The following is a 22,997-nucleotide window of genomic DNA, read 5'->3' as shown; positions in this document are numbered from 1 at the left end:
CTGTCCAACATAGTAGCCACTAGCTACCTGTGGCTAGTGGGTCTGAGGAACTGAATTATTTAATTAATTTAAATTTAAATAGCCACAAGTGACTCTTGAGGCTTTTACATTACAAAGAAGTAATTTGATAAGTAAACAGGGCAATTTAAAGTAGTGGTAAGTGGTAAAAGGGAACTAAAGCAATAGGACAGAATCACTGTTACATGGTCTGGGAGCAGGAAAGGGTATTGAGGTATCATTTTAGAATAAGGATGGTCAAGGAAAGATCTCTCTGTTGAAATGACACTTGACCTGAGACTGAAAGATGAGAAGACAGCAGTAGAAGGAATTGGGAACTAAGCATTACTAGAAGGACCAGTAAATTTAGATGCTCTAAGGAGGAACATGCTTAGTGTATGAAGGTGGAAATCCAGTGTGTCTGGAGTAATCTGTGTAAGAGAGAATGGGGCTGAGGAAGGAGGCAGGGGCTAGATCACTAAATCTACTGTTGATCAGTGTTATGGAAGTAGGAAACCACTGAGTTTTTTTTAAGCAAAAAGGTGACATAATGTGATAACATGTTTTTAAAAGATCTTTCTAAATGCTCTCTGGAAAACAGATTCTAGGAGAAAAAAGTAGAAGCACAATGATCAGGTAAGAAGCTACTCCATTTGCCAGTTTGATCTAGAATATAACGATGAAGAAGGTGAAAAGTAAAAGAATTCCAGGGATATTCTGGAGATAAAACCAACAAAGCTTGGTGATAGAATTAGTATAATAAACTGATCACTTTCTAAGTACCATATCATGATCCCTTTTCATTTTAATATAAGGTTGAATTTTTATTAAACAACCTAACATTGATGACATTTGTTCAACTTTGCTGATAACCATGTTCCTTATTGTTATTCACACAAACAAATGACTTTCATACTAGCATTATTTTGGTTTGTCAAAGTTTGATAATTTGAAAAATGCATCAACAAAAGTCTACAAATGCTTGGTTTAAAAAAGACTTTCATTTTGCCATATTCTGCAAATAAGATTTATCATGCTAGAGTTATGAGTTGATTTTGTGATGTCGGTGTCTCGATAAATTATTCCTGGCTTTCTACTTAGGTGCAGTATGTGTGGTTTTTTATGGAGAGTAGAGCTAAGCAGAATTCCAGTACATATGTTCATGTGGGGGCCATACATATGGCTAGTCAGTGTATATAAGGGTTTTTTTGTACCCAGTCCCTAATGTCTTGGCATTACTTTTATTATGTCTGCAGTGCTCATGTAGATGAAATGCCACAACACATTCTTTTACTATTGTAGCCTCAACCGGTTTTTTTTTTTTTTTTTTTTTTTTTTTAAGAAAGAGCAATTACCATCATAAAAATTCCTTACTGGGGAACTTTCCATATTGCGTTATCATTCCGTGGGTCTAATAATAGTAGAATATAAAGAAAAATTTTAAATAAAATACTAAAATATCTAAAAAAGACTTTGAGGTCTATAGCTAGCTCTATAATGAGAAACACTAAAAGTCAAGAGGAGTAGAAACAAGGGAAAAGAAGCAATGTGACTTTTTTTTAGAACTCCCAATACATGTTAGAGGCTTATAAATCATGGTCTAGCTAAGATAATTCGCAAGTCACATGCACCTTCACCAGTGTCTAAACACAGTCAGAGAACTATCTGTCTGTTATCTATTGGGAGACTGCTAATGCCTATAATTGGTCAGTACCTGACCCTTATGTATTTCTATCCTGATAGCTCTATCTGCCTAAAAGCTAATTCTGTGTTTTCTGTGAAATCTTGCAGTGGTGTTATCAGGGAGATTGTGTTCCTTTTGGCACTTGGCCCCAGAGCATAGATGGGGGCTGGGGTCCCTGGTCACTATGGGGAGAGTGCAGCAGGACCTGCGGGGGAGGCGTCTCCTCATCCCTAAGACACTGTGACAGTCCAGCGTAAGTAGCTAAAGTAAGCCGGAGCCAACAAAAAGACACAGTTGGAAATGATTCAAAGCTGTGGTTTCACATGTTATCTGTAAAAATGTTTCGCTAGTGAGCCAAGTACTTGTCTTCAGAACAAGCCATAGGCACAGGAAAGTGGAGGAGCTTTGTTAGACAGACTTTCTTTTTCTGCCTTTCCCCTTATTGTGTAACTAAAAATAAAATGTAAAAAATAGAAAGTATTGTGTATCTGTCCCAGATAAGCCAGACTTTTAATCTAATAATAATCAGATAGATTTCCTCCTCCAAAAACTACTGAATTATGGATGAATCCAGATCTGGTCTTAGCTACATTACTATTATTCCCAGGAAACCTAAGGTCTTTTCACATGTCACATAAAATTATTACTGCTACATTAGTATTAAAAGGACCAATGAGAGCACTTCAAGGGTTGAAATGCCTTGATTCGCATCACAAATCACAATGAAAAGAATACTGCCCATGTGTTAAAATAGTTTCCATTCATATGCCCCCATTAATCATCTTCCGGAGCTGCCACCACTTTTCTCTCCATGACTGTTTTGTGCAGGTCAGACTGCACCTCTCCCACCACTGTTTTCTCCAGCCAGAGTCCCCCTGGCACAAGGCCAGCGCCATCAGTATTCTTTGCTAGCTCTGTTGCTTCTCCCTCCTACCAGTGCTCCATGCCCATTACAGGTGGACGGTTCCTCTAGTTGTACTTTCTTGTCCTCCCTGAGGCTAAACTGTTCTTTGGCTGCCGCATGTCAGGTGTCCATTTTTGTCTAGAACGCTGGTTGAGGACCTTCTTTCCCAGCTGGTATTTGATGGAGAATGATGTCATGATAACAGCTTTTCCTTTATTTTTTCTCCTTCTGAAATAAAAGATGGTCTATTTTTATTTTTTAGTTTTTTTCCATTTTTAACTCAGGATCCCTCTCTTTGGTTCCTGTCTCCGACTGTCCTTTTTCTTTTCTTTTACTCTTTTTAGCTTGTTTTGCTTTATGTTAGTTCTGTGTTTCCATTCTCCCACTTCCTATGAATTATTCCCCTCTTGCTAAACAGAGCTTCCTCTTACCCATTCATAAACCAGTCATGCTACCGCCATCCCCACTATCTTGTTTTTGTCTGACCAACCCATTTCTCTCAAGCTGGTTCAAGCTGAGCCATTTCCCTTCCTTACTTAGAGTCAGCATTCACTGGCATTCAAAATATATTCAAAATGTAGCTTTAATGATCCCATTGATACCAGTGAGCCAAAATTATAATTTAGACTTGATCTTTTTAAAAAAATTACAGAATAACTAACATAAGTTAAACTGAAAGCTGCTATAAATTAATCAAAGTATAAAAAACCCTGTGATAAATAATATACCCAGATACTTAAGGGAAAAAACTGGACCTCTTTTGAAAGAAGAAATTAGTTGTTTTTATCACTCAATGGTAGTATGCCCAAATAATAGCAATGGTTTTCCCTAATGTTAAATCCTTTAAAGATTAACTTATATTAGTCAAATATTTGACATCTTACTGTTTCATTAATTTTGGTGACATATAAAATATTTAGTATTTATATAATGCAAAGCCATCTGATTTTTAGATTTAAATTTTTAAACTTCATGGACTATTTTGAAATAAGATGGAAATTTGTTTTTGCATTACTCACTTTGAATGAAAGCTATTTCCAAGGAGTTATTTCATGTTTCCTTGCTTCCTGTCTGGAGTAAAAACAAACTTTCCATTTCCTAGTTGGTGAACATATAGCATCAGATTATGGATTTTGTTGAATATGATTTAAATGGCTTTTCATTATAAGTAAGTGATTTTTACTGTGATAATTAGAAAATATATTGATTCAGTTGATTTTCTTGAGAATGTAAATCATGACAATTAAGAATCTTATAAATTACTCATAAATTAATACAAAATTAATAGTACTATTAATACAAATTAATAATAAATTGCCTTAATTTTTCTGTTCAGCAACCATAATTATTGCTAACAATCACCAGCATAATTACTTTAATAATTAAAACATGTCAAATGATATATTTTTGGAAAGTAAACTTTAGTATGTTTTCATCAAGTAATATATATACTCTTTGTATGGACAGATGTGTTATATTCACATTTTAAACACAATGTTTTTTCAGACCTTCAGGAGGTGGAAAATATTGCCTTGGGGAAAGGAAACGGTATCGCTCCTGTAACACAGATGTAAGTAAAACCAAACTCTGCTATGAAAAATTAGCTTACTCTTTCCCCAGAGTAGGGAAATTTTTTTAATTTTAAACTATTTGATAAGAAATACATGTGTGTGAAGGTCACATTAATTTTCTAAATTGTTAATAATGAATGGAGCTGGCCTCAGCTCCATCAATTCCATTAATAAGGGTCAAGGGGGAGCTCCAGTACTGGGAACAAGTATATCCTTCCCCAACAGATATCAAGAGGGGCACACACACCCTGAACTGCCCTGCCCCACACACTCACAACTTCAACACCACTGTCTTTCTTGACTCCACAGAATTAATCTTATTATGCCCTTTATTCCATTTTATGTTTGCCACTGCAAGAAGCCCCAGACTCCTACATTATCCCTCATCCAATAGATAAGATGCTGTATATTTCCTCCTCTGTTCTGTTTTCTATCCCTGTCCAACTACTGAAACTTCTTCTATACCTTCAGGAATTCAAAACCCCTAATACTCACTTCTCTGAATTTTCCTTCCTTTCACCTTCTTACTTTAATGGAAACTTCCTCTGAAGATATTGCTTCTCCTATAGTCTTCAAACTGGGTAGGCTTTTGTTTTCTCTCTTAGCCCTTGAATGACTGAGCCTCAAAGTGGATTGACAATGTTTATATCTCATTACTCCTCCAGATCACTCTTCCTCCCTCTATCTAAAAACCACAGCTTTTAATTAATGTCATTAGACTGTTAACAGTTTCATGCTCTCCACCTCTATTTCTGTCTTAATTCTTGGTGATGTTATAAATATGCAGATGATTGTCCTAACATCTTCTCTTCTGGATTTTTTTCATAAACATACAAACATGCTCCTATCTGTAAACAAACAAACCAAAAAACCATGCTAGTTATTTTCCCATTGCCTTGTTTCCCATTGAAACAAAATTTCTCAAAAGATTTGTCTATACTTACTGAATCCATTTCCTCTCTTCACATTTTTTTTTTTGTAGAATTGCTCCTATCAGGTTTTTGCCTTGATCATTCTATGGAAATACTCTTGTTAAGTCACAGATGATTTCCATGCTGTTAAATCTAATAGTCAATTCTGAGTCTTCAGCTTACTACTTCACTTTCAATAGGCTTCCAGGAAACTACAACATTTTAGTTGTTCTTTTACATTAATGCTTACTCCTCTTTCTCCTTCATTGGCTCCTACTCTTTTTTTTTTTTTTGAGACAGAGCCTCACTCTGTCAGCCAGGCCAGGCTGGAGTGCAGTGGCACCATCTTGGCTCACTGTAACCTCTGTCTCCCAGATTCAAGCAATTCCCCTGCCTCGGCCTCCCCAGTAGCTGGATTACAGGTGTGTGCCACCACACCCAGCTAATTTTATATATATACTTTTTAGTAGAGACTGGGGTTTCACCACATTGGCCAGGCTGGTCTCAAACTCCTGACCTCAGGTGATCCACCCGCCTCGGCCTCCCAAAGTGCTGGGTTTACAGGTGTGAGCCATCACACCCGGCCAGTTCCTACTACTCTTTACTCTGACCTCAATGTTAGAGTACCCAGGAGTTAGTCAGTGGCCTGTGTCTCTGCTCTACCAATACTCCTTTCTTTGGTGATCTTACCTGGTTTCATTGCTTTTGTACCATTTATTTGCCATTTGACCCAAAAATTTATATCTTCAGCCTGTACTTCTTTCATGAATTCCAGGTTCATATCTTATATTTAAATAGACTTTTAATGGACATCTAGTGTTTAACATGTCCAACTGTTATCCCCAAAACATTTTCTCTACTCGTTCTTCCAGCAGTTTTTCCCATCTCAGATGTAACTCCATTTGGCTTACACCAAAAATCCTAGAGTCTTTCTTGACACCTTTTTCTGTCTCATAGCTTATATCCAGTTCCTCAGGAAATCCCATTAGTTTTGCCTTCAAAGTATATGGTAGGTGCTGCCTAATGTCACTACTGCTGCTCTGGTCTAAGTTACCATTATCTTTCACAGGATTACTCTAATAGCCTTTTATGAGGATTCCCCTTTGCTATCCAGTCCTCAATATAGGAGGCAGAGTGAATCAGATTATCTTTTACTCAAAACCCCTCAATGGCTCCCCATTTTACTTAAATCCAAAGTCGTTACAATGGCCTGCAAGGTCTACACAATCTGGCTTTCATTACTTCTCTGAACTCATCTCTTACTATTTTCTTTCTCGTTATCTCTGCTCCAGCAACATAGGTCTCCTTCCTTAAACATGCCTGACATGCTCCTACCTTCGGGCTTTTGCAGTGACTATTCCCTTTGCCTTGTGTACTCTTCTCCCAAAATATCTATGTGGTTAACTCTCTCGCCTCACCTTTACTCAACTGTCACCTTTTCAATGAGACCATTCTGAGTACTGAATTTAAAATTGCAACCCTCTCCACTCCCTACAACTCTAGGACTCCTAAACTTCCTTACCCTACTCTATTTTCTGCCCTTCTATCACCTATATAGTTGATTTGTCATATTTAATTCTATTAAAATTGTATTTTGGAGTATTTTGGAATAATTACACGTAGCTTCAATTATGATGATCTTTTAGAGTTACCAGTATTATTTATTCATTTGTTTAAAAAATAATTGAATGCCTATTGTATATTAGACCATGATTGGGTGAGAAAGACAATCTTTGCCCTCAAAGAGCTTATAAATTTATTGGGAAATCACTTAGGTACAGAAAATTATAATACAGAGTGGTAAGTGACATGACGGGATTAGTATGGGATGGTATAAAAGTGCATAGAATGGCACCTAACCTAATTAGGGACTTAAGGACTTTGTCCCACAGGAAGCTAGAGACATGAAGGGCAAATCTAAGGAGACCAGAAAAAAGTGACAATGAGAGCATCTTAGAAGGAAAATTAAGTGCAAGGCCTAGAGGCTAAGAAGTGTGATCTTTATCTTGGGACATTTGAAACCATTGAAAGAGCCTCAGATTGATGCTTTAGATGAGAATGGATTGCTGAAAGACAAGATTACAACAGAACAATAAATCAAGAAAAATGTAGGGGTATTAGAAAGAATGATTGAAGTGCTGAGCCATGGGCTCTGCGCTAGGAATAACAGTGGAGTCTGTCATGGTGAGCATCTTTAGTCCACTTGTTGCTCATGTTTCCATGGAAGAGAGGTTTCCTGCACTACTCCCCAGGATGCAGTGGCACGGGTAAACTTCAGCTTGTCCCTCTTCCCCCTCCGTCACTTGGCCTCTTAGGCAGAGTAGTGGTATGTTTGATTAGTGATTTTGGATCACACTAACCAAGGGTCAGGGCCACCACACTATGAAGGTAACACGTATAAAGCTATCGGGCCTCTCCTTGCTAATCAGTAAGTGTACTATAGTACCAAGAAAATGTTAACGGTTTAAGCTGAATTAGTTGATTCTAAAGTTCCAATGGAAAAATAAACAAGAGTGAGCGAGAAAACCCTGAAAAAAAAAAACAAAGAGGGCTAACAGGGAATAAATTAAGGACCTAACTTAAAAAGCCATAAAAATCAAAGAACCAAAATAGTAGGAAATACAGGGTGAGAGAGATAGAAGGTGAGGAGATCAGAGAACGAAATGTATTTGAATTAAAGATAAGACAAGTGAGAATATTCTCAATGATGACAAATCTGGAGTGTGGCCATGGGAGTGTGTGCCTAACTTGACTGGAGGTAAAGGAGTTCAAAGAACTTAAGTCTTGGGAGGGGGACCTTTAACACATGGATGTTAAAGTCACTCAGGATGCTACTGGAACTTAAAATATAGGGTAATACCGTGAACAGGCTATCAAACTCCTTAATAACTGAGAAAGCGAGGCACAGTGGCTCAGGCCTATAATCCCTGCACCTTGGGAGGCTGAGGCAGGCAGGTCTCTTGAGTCCAGGAGTTCAAGACCATCCTGGGCAACATGGTGAAAACTTGTCTTAAGCAAAAAGAAAAAAAAAAAAGATAGAGAGAGAGAGAGAAAGTGACCCTTATTTATTAAACCAGATAGGGGTGAAGCCAGATAGTGATTTGAAGCCAGATAGTGATTTGGATGAATGGTGTGAATCTCAGAAGAATGGAAGTTTTATATAAGGGTAGAAGAACTGAATACCTATCTACAATATATCACACTTTTAGGTAGGAGTGAGAAAATCAAACCCACCTCTCAATTCCCAACTCATTCCGTTATTATATAATCGCAGGGTTGGGCATACATTTAGACTCTAATGATACATGTATTATATACTGTAATGTGAATAATGGTAACAGGAAAAAAATGCCAAACGTCTCAGCTTGTTGCATTTTATTCATGAGTTATGTGTTAGATGTTCAGATTATAGAACTTACTATTGGTGGGTTGAGATTTCTATTACTATCTTTGTCTTCTGTTTCATCTTTCAGCAGATTATAAGGAGATACAGTTAACATAGCTATATTATGGATACATACATATTTACGTTTTCTTCATTAATATTGTCTCTACTAGCTCAGAACTTGAGGCAATTCTGCTGTCATACAAAAATGTATTTTCATGCTATCCAAGTTAATAAAGTTGTCTGAATGTAATTTTGTTTAAGCTGGGGCTTTCTTTAATGTAATCTAATATATAAAAATTTCCCAAATACCTAATCTACGTTAGCACTGTCTAATAGAACTTTCTTCAGTGATGAAAATATTGTATGTGTGCACTGTCCAGCCCGATAGCCACTAGCCAAATTAGCTATTAAGGACTTGAAATGTTGCTAGTGCAGCTGAAGAACAGAAATTCTAAGTTTAATTAGTTTTAATTTGAACAGCCCCATGTGGCTAGTGGCAACCATACAGGACAGTACAGAGCTCAACAGTCTAGCTATGCAACAGAAAAATTCTTGTTATAAAGAAGATTGTAAATTTTATGTGTAAAATTCTCAAAACAAATCACTGTTAGCTCATAAAGGGTTCACGCCTGTGATACCAACTACTCAGGAGGTTGAGGTGGGAGTATCACTTGAGCCCAGGAGTTTGAGGCTGCAGTGAGCTATGATCACACCACCACACTACAGCCTGGGTGACAGTGAGACCCTGACTCAAAATAAATAAATTTTAAAAATTAAATTAAAAAATGAATAAATACATAAATAAATGTAGAGAGACTTCCATTTTTGGTCTTGACAGACTGGGTTATTCTGACAAAATTTTTTTTTAATTGCTCAGTAATATTTTTTTTTCATTTAAAAATTAGCAAAGAACTGACAAGATAACGAAGGGGATGTCAGGAGGTCAAATTCTATGAGAAAGGGGAACATAAAAAGATAGAGCATCCAAGCACCTGAAGTACTTCTGCCCTGACGATATTGAGAGGAAGAGAAAAGATAAACTGTTCCAATGTCGTTTCTTAAGTATTACAAAAGTTGTTCCCGGATCTCCTCCCCTGCTCCTCAGCAAATTTTTTTCAGGTTTTCAAACATCATATGCTCTCAGTCATAAGTGGGAGCTAAGCTATGAGGATGCAAAGGCATAAGAATGATGCAATGGACTTTGAGGGCTTGGAGGAAAGGGTGGGAAGGGAGTGAGGGATAAAATACTACACATTGGATGCAGTGTCCACTGCAGAATCTCAGAAATCATCACTAAAGAACTTAGGCATGTAACCAAACACCACCTGTTCCCCAAAAACCTATTGAAATAAAAAAATTAAAATTAAAAAAAAATTTTCTTCAGGTTTTATTTGCCAGGAGGTCATTGTAGCCACCCTTAAAGCAGCCATTGACAAAAGGAATGAGATTACCAGAATTGGTTTAGATTAATAGTGATTTGCCCTAAAATGGGGTTAGGGTCACCCTTCCTGAGAGGTAGATTCGTAAGCAAAATATTGAACTTCTATTAGCAAGAAAGCAGAGAGTAGTGGATATTGGGTAAGCCACAGGTATCTACCTCAGAGCTATTTTAATTTCTATCTTTACTAGTAGAAGTAGTAGCCACAGAAGTGGTGCTAGTAGTGGGAGCAACTGCTGCTGACATTTACTGAGCACTACTATGTACCGAACATACTATTATAATCATATTCTCTTCCCATACTGAGAGAAGTTCTCCTCCTTCTTGTCAGTAGTGAGTTGGTTTGGTGGAGTATTTTATATTTCCATTCTTTCAACATAAATCTAGAAAAACTACGATAATATAAAGTTTTGGTATAGTTTGCTCTGTTACAAACTTGCTTCTGCAACACAAATTATCTTATATTTGATTGTTATTTTGTGATGTTAAGTAATATAGCAGTGGGAGTCAAACAACATCAGCATAGCTGAGGAGCAAAGGAAAATTGTACTGCTCATGATGACCATTCACCCCACATTCTTTTTTTTTGCTCAGTTTGGCCACGTGCAGCATCATAGGAGCCCTTATTGTGTGTTTCTGCCTGTTCTTCCTACACTGGCCTCCTGTTTCTCTAACTCAGCAGTCTCAACTGATAAGCTTTCCTTATTTTTTCAAGTTTTTAAAAAGATAAAATCTTACATTTACTCCAGTATTTCTTTGCTAGGAATTTGCCATGTTTTTAAAATATTGTGCTAGCATTTTATTAGAATTTTTTTCTTTTTGTTTTAATGCCCTGTCTTTGAATCGTCTGCCTCTAACCCAATTTTTCCCATATGCCTGCTATTTTTAGTGTGCAATTTTGCGGAAAGAGATTTTTCATGAATGCGTGTGTCATATTAGAGCAGAAACGTCTACATTTAAAAAATCTATTCTAACAGCTTCTATTATATAACCTATGGAATTTAATAATAAATCATAAAAGGTGAGGTGATTGGAGTTAAGATTGAGTAATGTGGCTGGGCGTGGTGGCTCACTCCTATAATCCCAGCACTTTGGGAGGCCAAGGTGAGCGGATCACTTGAGGTCAGGAGTTCGAGACCAGCCTGGGCAACACAGCGAAACCCCTTCTCTACAAAAAATACAAAAATTAGCTGGGCATGGTGATGTGTGCCTGTAGTCCTAGCTACTTGGGAGGCTGAGGTGGGAGGATCGCTTGAGCCCAGGAGGCGGAGGTTGCAGTGAGCCGAGATCGCATCACTGCACCCCAGGCTGGATGACAGAGCGAGATCCTGTCTCAAAAAAAAAAAAAAAAAGATTGAGTAATGTAAGCAAGACTTTAGTATTTTCCAGTTAACAAAGAATAGGTGTTACTGTTGGAACAGTATGGTATTATGTCTGTGTTCTTTAAATTAACTTTGATGCTTTTTCTAAATGTATAATAGTTTAAATGTTCTTTTTTCCAATGATGCCCAGGTGTCTGTTATGTGTGAGCCACCCCAATTTAAACGATTTAAAAGAATATACCTTTCTTTTATCAAACCAGCTTCCTGCCTTAGTACATATTTTACATTATTTAATACTATGCATATCACATTGAATGGTCTTATAAATAAGATTTGAAAGAAAACTTTCCAACTAGTTAAAATTAATTTGACAGTCAAGGACTAGATAACAACTCATAAGCGTTTTTGGCTTGGTCATTTGCGATCCCAAAACTTTTCTTGAAACTTAATTAGAAGTAATACAAAGAATAAGTTCAAATGATCCTGGAAGAATTTTCTAATTAGTGCCCAAAAAAATAAGATAATGTCAGATAGACAAACAGCTGGAGAACCAGAGTTCTTTATTTATTGCCATGAATCTTTGAGACTTGCTGCGTGTTTTCTAATGTATGCTCAAAGTGTAAGTTACAATAGAAAATAGAAAATTGGCTGGGTACCATGGCTCACGCCTGTAATCAATGCCAGCACTTTGGGAGGCGGAGGCAGGTGGATCGCTTGAACCCAGGAGTTTGAGACAAGCCTGGGCAACATGGCAAGAGACCATCTCTACAAAAAATACAGAAATTAGCTGGGCATGATGGTGCATGCCTATGGTCCCAGCTACTTGGGAGGCTGAAATGGGAGGATCACCTGAGCCCGAGAGGTTGAGGCTACAGTAAGCTGAGAGGCTCACTACCCTCCAGCCTGGGTGACAGAGACCCTGTCTCAACAAATAAAAAATAGAAAAAAAGAAACAGAAAAGAAAATAGAAAATCCAGAATATTAGGCTGATTCAACTGTGTTTAATAGATTTTACCTGAATTCCTTTTAGGACCTTACAACCCATTCTACATAGCCCATGTAATGTAGTAGTCTTGATCCTCTCATTTCTGTGGTTGAGTAGTTGGTGCTATGGATTACTGCATGGTTCTCATGGTTTTATAATAATTGTTGTTAGTTATAACTCTCTGATTAGAGTTGTTAGCTTATAGCACTATATTAAAATCAAAACTAAAAAATATAATAAATTAGAAGATCAGAGGAAAAGGAAAATAATATAAATATATATAATTTAAAAAATATATAAAATTGGCCAGGCACAATGGCTCATGCCTGTAATCCCAGCACTTTGGGAGACCAAGGCTGGTGGATCATGAGGTCAGGAGTTCAAGACCAGCCTGGCCAAGATGGTGAGACACCATCTCTACTAAAAATACAAAAAATTAGCTGGGCATGGTTGCGGGTGCCTGTAATCCCAGCTACTCGGGAGGCTGAGGCAGAGAATTGCCTGAACCCAGGAAGTGGAGGTTGCAGTGAGCCAAGATCGTGCCACTGCAGTCCAGCCTGTGCAACAGAGCGAGACTCTGTCTCAAAAAATATATATATACATGTGTATATATATGTGTGTATATATATATATATTTTAAGCACTATGTTAAATATGTACCACAAGGTTCTTCCACTTAAAAAAGATGGGTCACGGCTGGGCGCGGTGGCTCATGCCTATAAAATCCCAGCACTTTGGGAGGCCGAGGTGGGCGGATCACGAGGTCAGGAGATCGAGACCATCCTGGCTAACACGGTGAAACCCCGTCTCTACTAAAAATACAAAAAATTAGCCAGGCGTCTGTGGTCCCAGCTACTCGGGAGGCTGAGGCAGGAGGATGGCATGGACCTGGGAGGCAGAGGTTGCAGTGAGCCAAGATCGCGCCACTGCACTCCAGCCTGGGCAACAGAGCAAGACTCCATCTCAAAAAAAGAAAAAAAAAGGTTGATCACAAATTTTGCTCCGAGCTTCCTAGTAACCCAAGTAAAGAGACAAATGTTATCAGTTCTAAGATTCATAATGTCTTGTGGTCATGAGAAAAGGAGATACATTCACAACCAAACAGGAATACTTTATTATTTTGAAGCTTTGATATTCCTCCTATGTGGATCCCTACACTGGTGAATCAGATTGAAACATACAAGGCTCATAGGACTCTTTTTGCTTAGGTTAATGGAGAAATTAGGACCTAGAGTCAACATAGGCCAAGTAGTCTTAAAAAGTAGCAAGCACAAAAACAGTATATCTGCAGTTTTTTTCTAATGCTGATTTAATTTCTACCCCAAACACTTAAAAGGTATAGAAATGGTAGGAAGAGAAGAGAGCTCTTTGGTGGAAAGGGAACAGTGTTGCCATTAACTCCTATCCCTCTTAACCCGATTTCAAAGAAAAGATCCATAGAGATAGAAGAAGCAACTTATGAAGACAAAACTTTCATTCTAAGAATTTAAGAATAGATCAGAAAAGGATGTCAAGCTGTAAAATTGGCCTGCCCACTCTCAACAGCAACATGATTAGCCTAGATGCCGAAGGTATTCAGTTACTAGACTCTGAGGCTGATTAGTTGCATCAGGATGTGTTGGATGGGCAGTTTGTTTCCTGCATCATTGTTTTTCACCCTAGAAAGTCTTCAAAAGCAGCTACACAAGGACCCTTTCTTTGATATACACATTATGGTCTCCAGGCTGGAATAACAGGTAAAGACAATAGCTGCAGTAGGAACAAATTAATATACTTTTCATCTTGAAGCTACTGAGAAACTAGGAGCATTTATTAAAGACATGTAGGAGAACTGGATAAAATTTGGTCCTTCTATTAAGCCAGGAACTACAATAGAGTTTTTGGCATCATGAGCTAATCTAATAGACATGGCCTTGTGGAACCTGGGTTTGGAGGGCAGAATTTTATGGAACTCATAATGCTTGAGAGTTCATTGGCTGAGGACACAGTTCTCGTTTTTGCACATAGAGATAAATGGTTGATTAGGTCCTGACAGTTTTTATAAATATGCAAAGGTAGAAACTAACATGATTTTCTGGCAGAGCCATTATGAAAAGTGAAGACCCCAGATCTGTGCTCAATCTTCTGAAAAATGTTTGCTTAGGAGCTGCTCAAAAATATACTTTTAATTATTATGTATATGGAATCTTCTTTTTACTGGCCTAAAGAACACTGACTGCTAATCAGGCATTTCTGTTTTTCTGAACAATTTTTCATTCAAATGACTTAAAACTATCATGCAGAATGTTCTAAGAGGATAAAAATTGATGTACATATTGTAACTATTTTAAGTAGCAGAAGTTAAAGGTTAGTGTTGTGAATACTAGAAAACTTAATTTTTGTAAAGAGCAAAAATATGGCTATATAAAGGTTATAAACCAAATTTTATATCAAAGCCTAAGGAAGAAATATTAGCTACTATGAAAAGGACTTTTCCACATTTCTAAAAGGAGTTTCCTGGTGCTTAGTTGTTTTCCAAAACCAAAATGATCTTTCTATTTTTCTTATTCCATATTACTTGTGATTTGGTGTTTACTTGATAATATGATTATGATAGAACTTCTGGTGAAACATATAAGCTCCGCTTTGGCTGAGATGGAAAGGCACATTATTCTTGCATATTAAACATTTGATTTCCCTTCTTTATGCATAAAAGCTATTAAAAATATTTGGAGGAAAAGGGTTTTCCAGGTCATTTGTGGTCTGTTCTAAGATTTAAGTATAGGTTATGTAGTACTTGGGTGTGTTCTCAGTCAGCTCTGCTAGAGGAGTATATTATTCAGCATTTTTTTTCCTTTTCAATGCATTGCCTAAGATCATTAAACAGTGTTTTTGCTTTGGTTGTGGCAGACAGGAAAATTATATATTTGGAAGTAGGATTGTGGTGAAAATGAAAGCATGAAGTTGGAAGTTAAATTGACTTGAGTGTGAATCCTGACTGTGACACATGTTGCTATTTGACCTTGGCAAATCACCTAACCTCTCTAAATTTCAGTTGACTCTTATATAAATAGGCTCTATGAAACTTGCAGTTGTTTGACAATTAAAAGAAGTAACATACATAAAACATCTAGTGCTATTTCTAGTACCTAATTGGTATTCAATACCTCATCAAATCTTCAAATCACTTTTCTGAAGAGGAAAGACAAGTATTTTTAAAAAGAGGAAACTAAAGCTTAGCAACAGGCTAGTGCTGTGAAAGAGATCCAATAAAGCATGGAATTTCTATCTAGTGCTCTTAAAAGAGATGAAGCCCTTGGGAGGTGGGTGTGGCAAGGTAAGCTTCTCTGAAAGAATTGGGTCACCTTAGACATTGTCTTACTTCCAGTCTAACCTCACCAGATAGCTGAGAACCAGATAGCTGAGAACATTCTGAAACTACACATCTTGCCCTCAGGGACAGTTGCAGAGTAAGTGAAGACAAGGTACAGAGTTGATCCATTGACGAACAGTGTTATAATCATGTCTTAAATTGTAATTAGAAAACAAATATGTGTCAACCACTTTATTCTTATAAACATACTTTATATATGTTACTGGTAGAAGGTATCCGAGTTACCAGTGATGAATTCCTATGGGTCTGCAGCAACCTCAATTCTTGCCTCCTCAGAAGAAAGAATACAGCTGAGGGGCATAAGGCAGAAAAAGAGACTGAGGCAAGTTTCAGAGCTGGAGTAGAAGTTTATTTAGTTTATTTAAAAGGCTTTAGAACAGGAAAGAAAGGAAAGGAAAGGGTGCTTGGAAGAGACTCAAGCAGGCACCAAGGTCAAGTGCAGTGTTTAACCTTCATCCTAGAACTTAATAGGCTGGCCCCTTTCTCATGATTCTTCCCTTAGGGTGGGCTGCCCACATGTGCAGTACCCTCTTGCCCTTGGGAGGTGAGCATTCCCAATGTGTTTAGGAAGTTGTACGCATTCCCATCTGAAGCTTTTCTTCCCTTTTCTGGTGGAGTGACCCTGGAAGGTCATACTCCACCATTTTGTCTCTTAATGTGCATGCCCAGGAAGTTGCTTCTCCCCAACACTTGCATTCAATTAACACTTTAGTGCAACAGGTGTGGACCATCAGGAAATGGCCTCTCCCTGGCGCCAGCTGCCAATTTATCACTTTTAGAGAGGCAATATAATAATTGCCAAACTGTCACCTGAGATTCCTAGTGGGTGGAGGAGAGCCCTTTCCTACCCTGCTCGTGCCTATCTAACTACCTGTAACATACACACACACACACATGCGCGCGCACACACATACACACGCGGCAAAAAACAGGAACAATATCTTGGTAATCTTTCTTAAGTTAATATGAATTTTATGGTGTATTATATTTATATATTTATGGTATATTGTATATTTATATATTTATGGTATATTGTATTTCTTATGTTTTGAGAAATAAGGACTAGGTTTTAAGCACAAAATAGAGCTTGTTTATTTTGTGCTTTAAAAATACTTTTAAAAATTACAAAGTAAAAGTTTGTTTCTTAACCTTTTTTTGGAGACAGGATCAGGCTCTGTTGCCCAGGCTGGAGTGCAGTGGTATGATCTGGACTCACTGCAACCTCTGCCACCCAGGCTCAAGCAATCCTCTCACCTCAGCCTCCCAAGTAGCTGGGACTATAGGCATGCGCCACCATACCCGACTAATTTTTGTATTTTTTGTAGGGTTTTGCCATGTTGTCCAGGCTGGTCTCAAACTCCTGAACTTGAGCAATCCACCCTGCCTTGGCTTCTCAAAGTGCTGGGATTACAGGAGTGAGCCATTATGCCTGACCTGTTTTTTAATGTGTTTATAAGCTCGGGGAAAGAGTTTTGCTATAGGTAGATGGCATTTTAATTAAATTCAGACTATTTAAGGCATATACAAGTAACTTTAATTTTTAAAACCTGCATAAAAGATTATGGTATCAAGCATGACACTGGATTCAAATTTGTCTGGACAATGTGGGTTATCTGCCCTTTGTTTTCTTTTGCTTTAAAAGTAAATATATAGTGAAAAAAAATCAGAAACTATTTGGGAGAAAAAAGACAAGAAAGTTGAATAAAAACTGAGATTGAGATGGTTCACTACAGGCATTGACCACTAAATTTAACTTTATTTGAATGCCCTAGTATGAATTACTTAATCAGTACTATCTGATAACTAGGGAATCAGGAAATTTGTTTGCAACTTTTAAAAGAGGGTATAGAAGCAAGGCTTTTGTTAGCGCGTATGGTACCTTTGTGTAATTTATAAAAAGATGCCCATCTGGGTGAACACATAAAAATGTATCCTTTCACAGTCCCTTGTCAAGTGCATGACTTGCTAAGCAGGGCAGGGGTTGGATTTCAAACTCCCTCAACAAACAGGGTACAATCTACTAAGAATATGTTGTTTTCCTGTAGAGGAAGAAGAAAATGAAATTTTGGAAGTGTTGAAGGTTGATCTAGTGTAACAGGGATGACGCAAGAGTGAATTTGGTATGAAAGCAAAAAGGAAGAAGCAGAAGGTGGAAAAGGAGTGGAGAAAGGAAGCAGATGAACAACAGAAGGCCAATTTTGCTCAGTTTGCAATTTTCCCTGAGGCCATAGGAGTCATTCTATCTTTCCAGCCTGCATATCTTCCTTTAGAAGAGGAGAGGAAAGAAAAGGGAAAGGGACAAAGGTGTTTTCATTCTTGGCTCTCTTATCATATTACCAATAAGAAATGATACATCATTTTCAGAATTTTCCTCATTTGCAAGACATTTTGATGTGTATTTCTCTTGAAGGTAAGAGTTTTGGGGGTATATTTTGCAAATAAAAAAAGAAGGCACAAAAAGGATTGGGGACTTGCCAACGTCACCCTATTCTTTGGGACAAAACCAGGATTAGAACCCCAGTAGTAGAAATGCCACTAAAAAGTTTGTAAGCAGAAGCTAGATTTCTTTCTGTAGCAACTTTTAGGCCTCAATGAATTATTCTTTTTTTTAGATTTATCTACCGGTGCAGAATATTGAGTTTAGTCAGAAGGAGATACTTCTAAACAAGATAGTTGGAAGACTGTTGTTAACTTATACAGATCTCTGGGAAAGAGAGTGGTGATAAAGATGCTATTATTAATTTATTTCTCTGAAAATACTAAGATCTAAAGATGCTGAGACCTGCAGCTTTGCTCTCCAGATTTATGTGGGGCCCTGCTAGTTTGTTTTTTAAAGGAGAAGATGCTTGATGAGTGTTAGCACTAGAAGGCTGAAAATCCGTCAGGCTTTTACTTTAAATATCTGTTACTTATGCCCACTGCTTTCTGTTATGGTTTCCATAGTGTCAGCATTTATTATCCTTAAGTAATTTAAAAAGCATTATTCTTTAAACCCTCTACTATTCCTAAACAATACAAAAATGTATTTTACATAATTTTTCCTTAAGGAATTCCTCTTTCACTCTCATTTTTTCAAACCAGCATATATAATTCCAACTGAGTCTATTTTTAATCAATGCAAATTCAGAGCATTCCCTGATGGAATGAAATCAGGAAAGCAGAATACTGGCTGATGTATTCTAGAAACAATGACATGGAATCAAGTCCACAAGTCTACTTCAATTCCCTGAAGCCTTTCCATTCTCTATACTATTCTGTGAACACCCTGAATACACTCCTGCCTCAGGGCCTTTGGATTTACTGTGTTCTGGAAGATTCTTTTCACGGATATGTACATAAATCATTCCTTCAGTTTCTTTTCACTCTCCACTTGAATGCCACCTTATCAGAGAAAATTTCTCTGATCACACTATTTAAAACAACTTCCCTCCCACCTCACTGTCAATCTCTTTATCTTGCTTTATTTTTCTTCTTTCTCATCTCCAACTAGAGTAAACTCCATGAAAGCAGAACTCTAATCTATTTGGGTTTTGTTTTTCTGTAACCCTGCAGCCTAGATTATATCTGCCAGATATTAAGCATTGTATTAATACTTGCTAAAATGAAAAGATACTTAAGGCCTGTTCTTGCTGCCTTGTTTTAAGAGGACTAACAATAAGTTATGATGTGCCCCTAGGAAAGCCATCAAGGTCCAGATACCTTTCAGTTTAGGGTAAGATTTGTTCAGTGTGGATCCAGAAGAAAGGAGAAAGATAATTCGGTTATAGGACAGCAGGTTTTGACTGAAAGTAAGGAAGAACCTGTGAATAATTGCAGCTGTTTGAAAAGTGATCTTTTTTTCTGTAGACGTTTATATAGATTGTATGACCACTTTGGGGATAATTATAGAGGAAATTCAAGCATCTTATGGAAATTAGATTATGTCACTTCTAACCTGAGTTCTTAAAAGGTATGATTCTATATTGACTGAGAAATTAATAATTGAGTTCGGTTCTTCTGTGAGATGCTGCCAAACAGATATATCTATATTATGTTAACACCCTATACCAGGGGTTGACAAATTGTACCTCTCAGGCCAAATCTTATTGGTTAACTCTTTTTGTAAGTATTTTTATTGGAACACAACCATGGCCATTTATTTACATACTGTCTATGGCTTCTCTCACACTATAATGCACAGTTGAGTAGTTGCAACAAAGACACATGGCCTGCAAAGCCTAAAATATTTACCATGTGGACCTTTAGAGGTAAAGTTTGACAACTTCTGCCCTAAAGTGAAAAAATATTATGTGGAAACCTATCTTTATTCTGTTTTCCAAGTAGTTCATGATGATGATGATGACGATAACTGTTGTATCAATTAAGATTTAACTATAATATAATAGACTACTCTGAATATTAAAATAGAGGGAATTTAATGCAGGAAATTGATTACATGGATGGTGAGAGTCTGACTAGTTCCTTCCAGGAAGATACGTAAGAGGTAGTTTTGTCAGAGCCCAGAGGCTAGAATCACACAGCAGAAGCTGGAATCATAGGGTAGAAGGATAGGGAGGATGGAACTGTTACCTGAAGGTGGAGCTACAAAAAAGATTCTTCTTCTGCCTGAGATGCTGCCCAAGGCACAGAGGAAAGGAGAAAAATACCCTGGCTTCTCCAACTAGTGCCTCCCATTACCCGAACCCAACCATAAGTCAGCTGACAAAAAAGCCTTGGAAATGGAGCTTTCAGGGTTTGTTCCCCTAAAATACAGAGCAGAGTAGAAGAGTAAGGAATGAGTGTAAGGACATCTGCATAGCTGCTAATAATTATTAAGTGCTACCTTAGGCCAGGTACAGAGCTAAACAGTTTGCGTGAATATGTTGCCTAGGAAGTAAATACGAGTATTACCCCCAGTTTATAGATGAGGCGTAGACAAGTAAATTTCTCAAGGTCATGAATTAAATAAATGACCAAGTTAGAAATAATCCAGGTCTGCCTTACTCCAAAACTCTTGCTTTTATCCCTCTCATTTTACAAGTGAGAAAAAACGTAATTTGGAAAGATAAGAAACTTGCATCTGGTCAATGACAGGGCCAAGTCTAGAACCCAAATTGTTCCCATTAGGTTTTTGTACATTTTAAGGAAGCTAAAATCTGTAATGCTATTATTGTAGCATTTGGAGAGTGTCCAGAGGAGACTCCCACACTTATCGTGAAAGTATCCTTGTATGCTGAAACTATTACTAAGCAACCTTTCTGTACCCCAGTTTACTTCATTGTAAAATGGGATTATTAATTATATCTACCCCAAAAGAGTGTTGAGAAGGAGTATGTAGATGATATATCTAAAGATCCCGGAACAGTGTGCCACATAATAAGTACTTAGTAAATACTAGCTCGCTATTGTTATTGTTAATCTTTTTATTATGCTCACCCTGAGAGTGGTTATCACAGGAAAAAAGTGGATCAAAAATGTCATGAAATGTTATCAAGTGCTTCATTAAATAGTAATATCCTCATATTGGACATTTTATTTTTCTTCCATTTAGGAGAATTGTTAGAAGATACTAAAAAATTGCATTTTTGTTTTGTTTGCCTTTAAGCGAACAGCCCTCATGATGTCTTAGTTTCTTAATTCAAGGTCTTTTTAATGTACCAGTGCTTATACATGTGAAATACCATTTCCTCTTATGCTTCTATATAGTTCATCTCTTTCATCTAGGTTGGCCTTTTTCCAACCATTCCCAATATGTGACCTTTTCCTTCCTATTCCCATGGCTTTTCTTGGCTTCATTCTTAATAGTCTCCCACTCCCTGACAAGTCCTTTTTCTTTCTTAACTAGAACAATTTCTATAATACTTTGGTACACGCTGAAGATTTTTTTCTTAACTGATATATCCCTAGCTAATCATAGGACACATTTATATTTCACTTGTATCCAGCACATATAGACAATCTGTAACATGCTGTCATATACCATATATATTGCTCGAGATGGTTCTTTTTTCATGGTCGTTTTTCCATTTGTGTCTTGTTTTTCCAACAAAGTTGAAAGCCATGCTTGGATGAACTTTAGGTGATTGGTGCTTTACAAATACTTAAGTGCTGTGTGAAAACTTATAGCTAGAGTTCAAATTATCTGTTTGTTTTTGAAATCGTTATTTGCTTTTAAAAGTAGTCTTGCTGCATGACAAAAGTCACTAACAACTTTAGTCCTTGTGTGGGATTCACTAAAAATAGCTTGAAAAGTCAAGGATTCCTTTAACCTAGAGCACTCTGAAGATCTAAAGATTAGCAGACCAGGAAAAAAAAGACCCTGAAAACATATCCTTCCAGCCTGATACACCTACTAGCCTATGGTAAATATTTTTCATTTTTTTTAAAGGCAAGCAAGAAGGTAATTTGACAAGATTAATCACTAGATTTGGCATTGGAATGTCATATTTTAATGTGCTAAAAACATTTTTAAATGCAGGGCTCATAACAGAGTGTGGACCTGCTGCCACTATTTTCAGAATCTGAGGCTTTGGACTTAATGTGGTGAAAATTGAACTGTATTATATAGGAAGTAATGATGACCATGCAAATATTTGCACATTGTGGTCTATTGTTACTGCATATGCTTCAAAGTGACCATTTACAATGTACTGTCCTCAGAAAACTATATAAAGCAAACACAGAGATCTAAGGGAGGGTAGTAAAAAGTCCTCAAAACAATCTCTGGGTGTGCCTGTAACATACTTGTTATTTATTCCCAATTCAGAATTTTCTCTAGTGACATATTCTCTTTTTCCATATTTAAGGAGAATATTTTCTCAGTCAGTCTTTCAAAATCAATATTTTTAGTTTTTAAGTACTACAGCTGTTGAACTTTACAAGATAAGTCAAATTAAGTCACATCACTCAAACACTATGAGCTTTATAATTCTTTGTGAACTTAAAGGTTGAGTTTAGGATGTTTGTCTTTAAAAAACTTCAGAAGCATTTCTGAATGAAGGAACATTTCCAACTTTTAAAAACAGATAATCCTTTTTTCACCCTCTTAACATCCCTCTCCACACCTCAAACAAATGTACATGTTTTGGGCCATTTTGTATTTTATTTTCTGTGATGTTAATAAATTAAATGTAAATCTTAATAAGTCCAAATCCCTTTAATTTCAAGATGTTTATACTTGAGGTCTAGCATTTTGCCTACTTTATTCCTCATTTAAAGTATGGTTTTTGTCAAGGCTAAACAGTAAATAGCTATAGTAGTAGGAGTCCAAACCACAATTAATAGGGCTGAATGTCGTTACAAACCTACTTCTTGATTTTTTTAAATAAAGATCAGGGAGTTGCTATGGCAATTGGACCTCAAATACTGTTACCACAAAGGATTTTGTGTTTTAATTTCTTCATCTAGGTTTTATGTGTCTTTATAAGGAGATACCTGATGGACTA

The 22,997-nt window shown here is 37.1% G+C and overlaps 1 protein-coding gene across 13 annotated transcripts in view; it reads left to right on the top strand.

The window, feature by feature from the left end:
- ADAMTS6 (ADAM metallopeptidase with thrombospondin type 1 motif 6) overlaps nucleotides 1–22,997 on the top strand; it is a 331,685-nt gene that overhangs the window by 217,093 nt on the left and 91,595 nt on the right. For 11 of the 13 annotated variants that reach the window (XR_010139960.1, XR_010139961.1, XR_010139962.1 and 8 more), the window contains 2 exons: nucleotides 1,789–1,934; nucleotides 4,092–4,155. Coding sequence is in view for 10 of the 13 variants with exons in the window: in XM_024247310.3 (XP_024103078.2) it covers nucleotides 1,789–1,934; nucleotides 4,092–4,155 (210 nt within the window). In the remaining 3 variants the exon portion in view is untranslated. The remainder of the gene's footprint in view (nucleotides 1–1,788; nucleotides 1,935–4,091; nucleotides 4,156–22,997) is intronic. The other 2 variants (XM_063724117.1, XM_063724118.1) reach the window with 1 other exon arrangement.

Source organism: Pongo abelii, chromosome 4, assembly GCF_028885655.2.
Source record: "Pongo abelii isolate AG06213 chromosome 4, NHGRI_mPonAbe1-v2.0_pri, whole genome shotgun sequence".
NCBI lineage: Eukaryota > Metazoa > Chordata > Mammalia > Primates > Hominidae > Pongo > Pongo abelii.
Note: the sequence above shows the minus strand (reverse complement) of the source record. Positions and strands in the feature narration are given on the sequence as shown.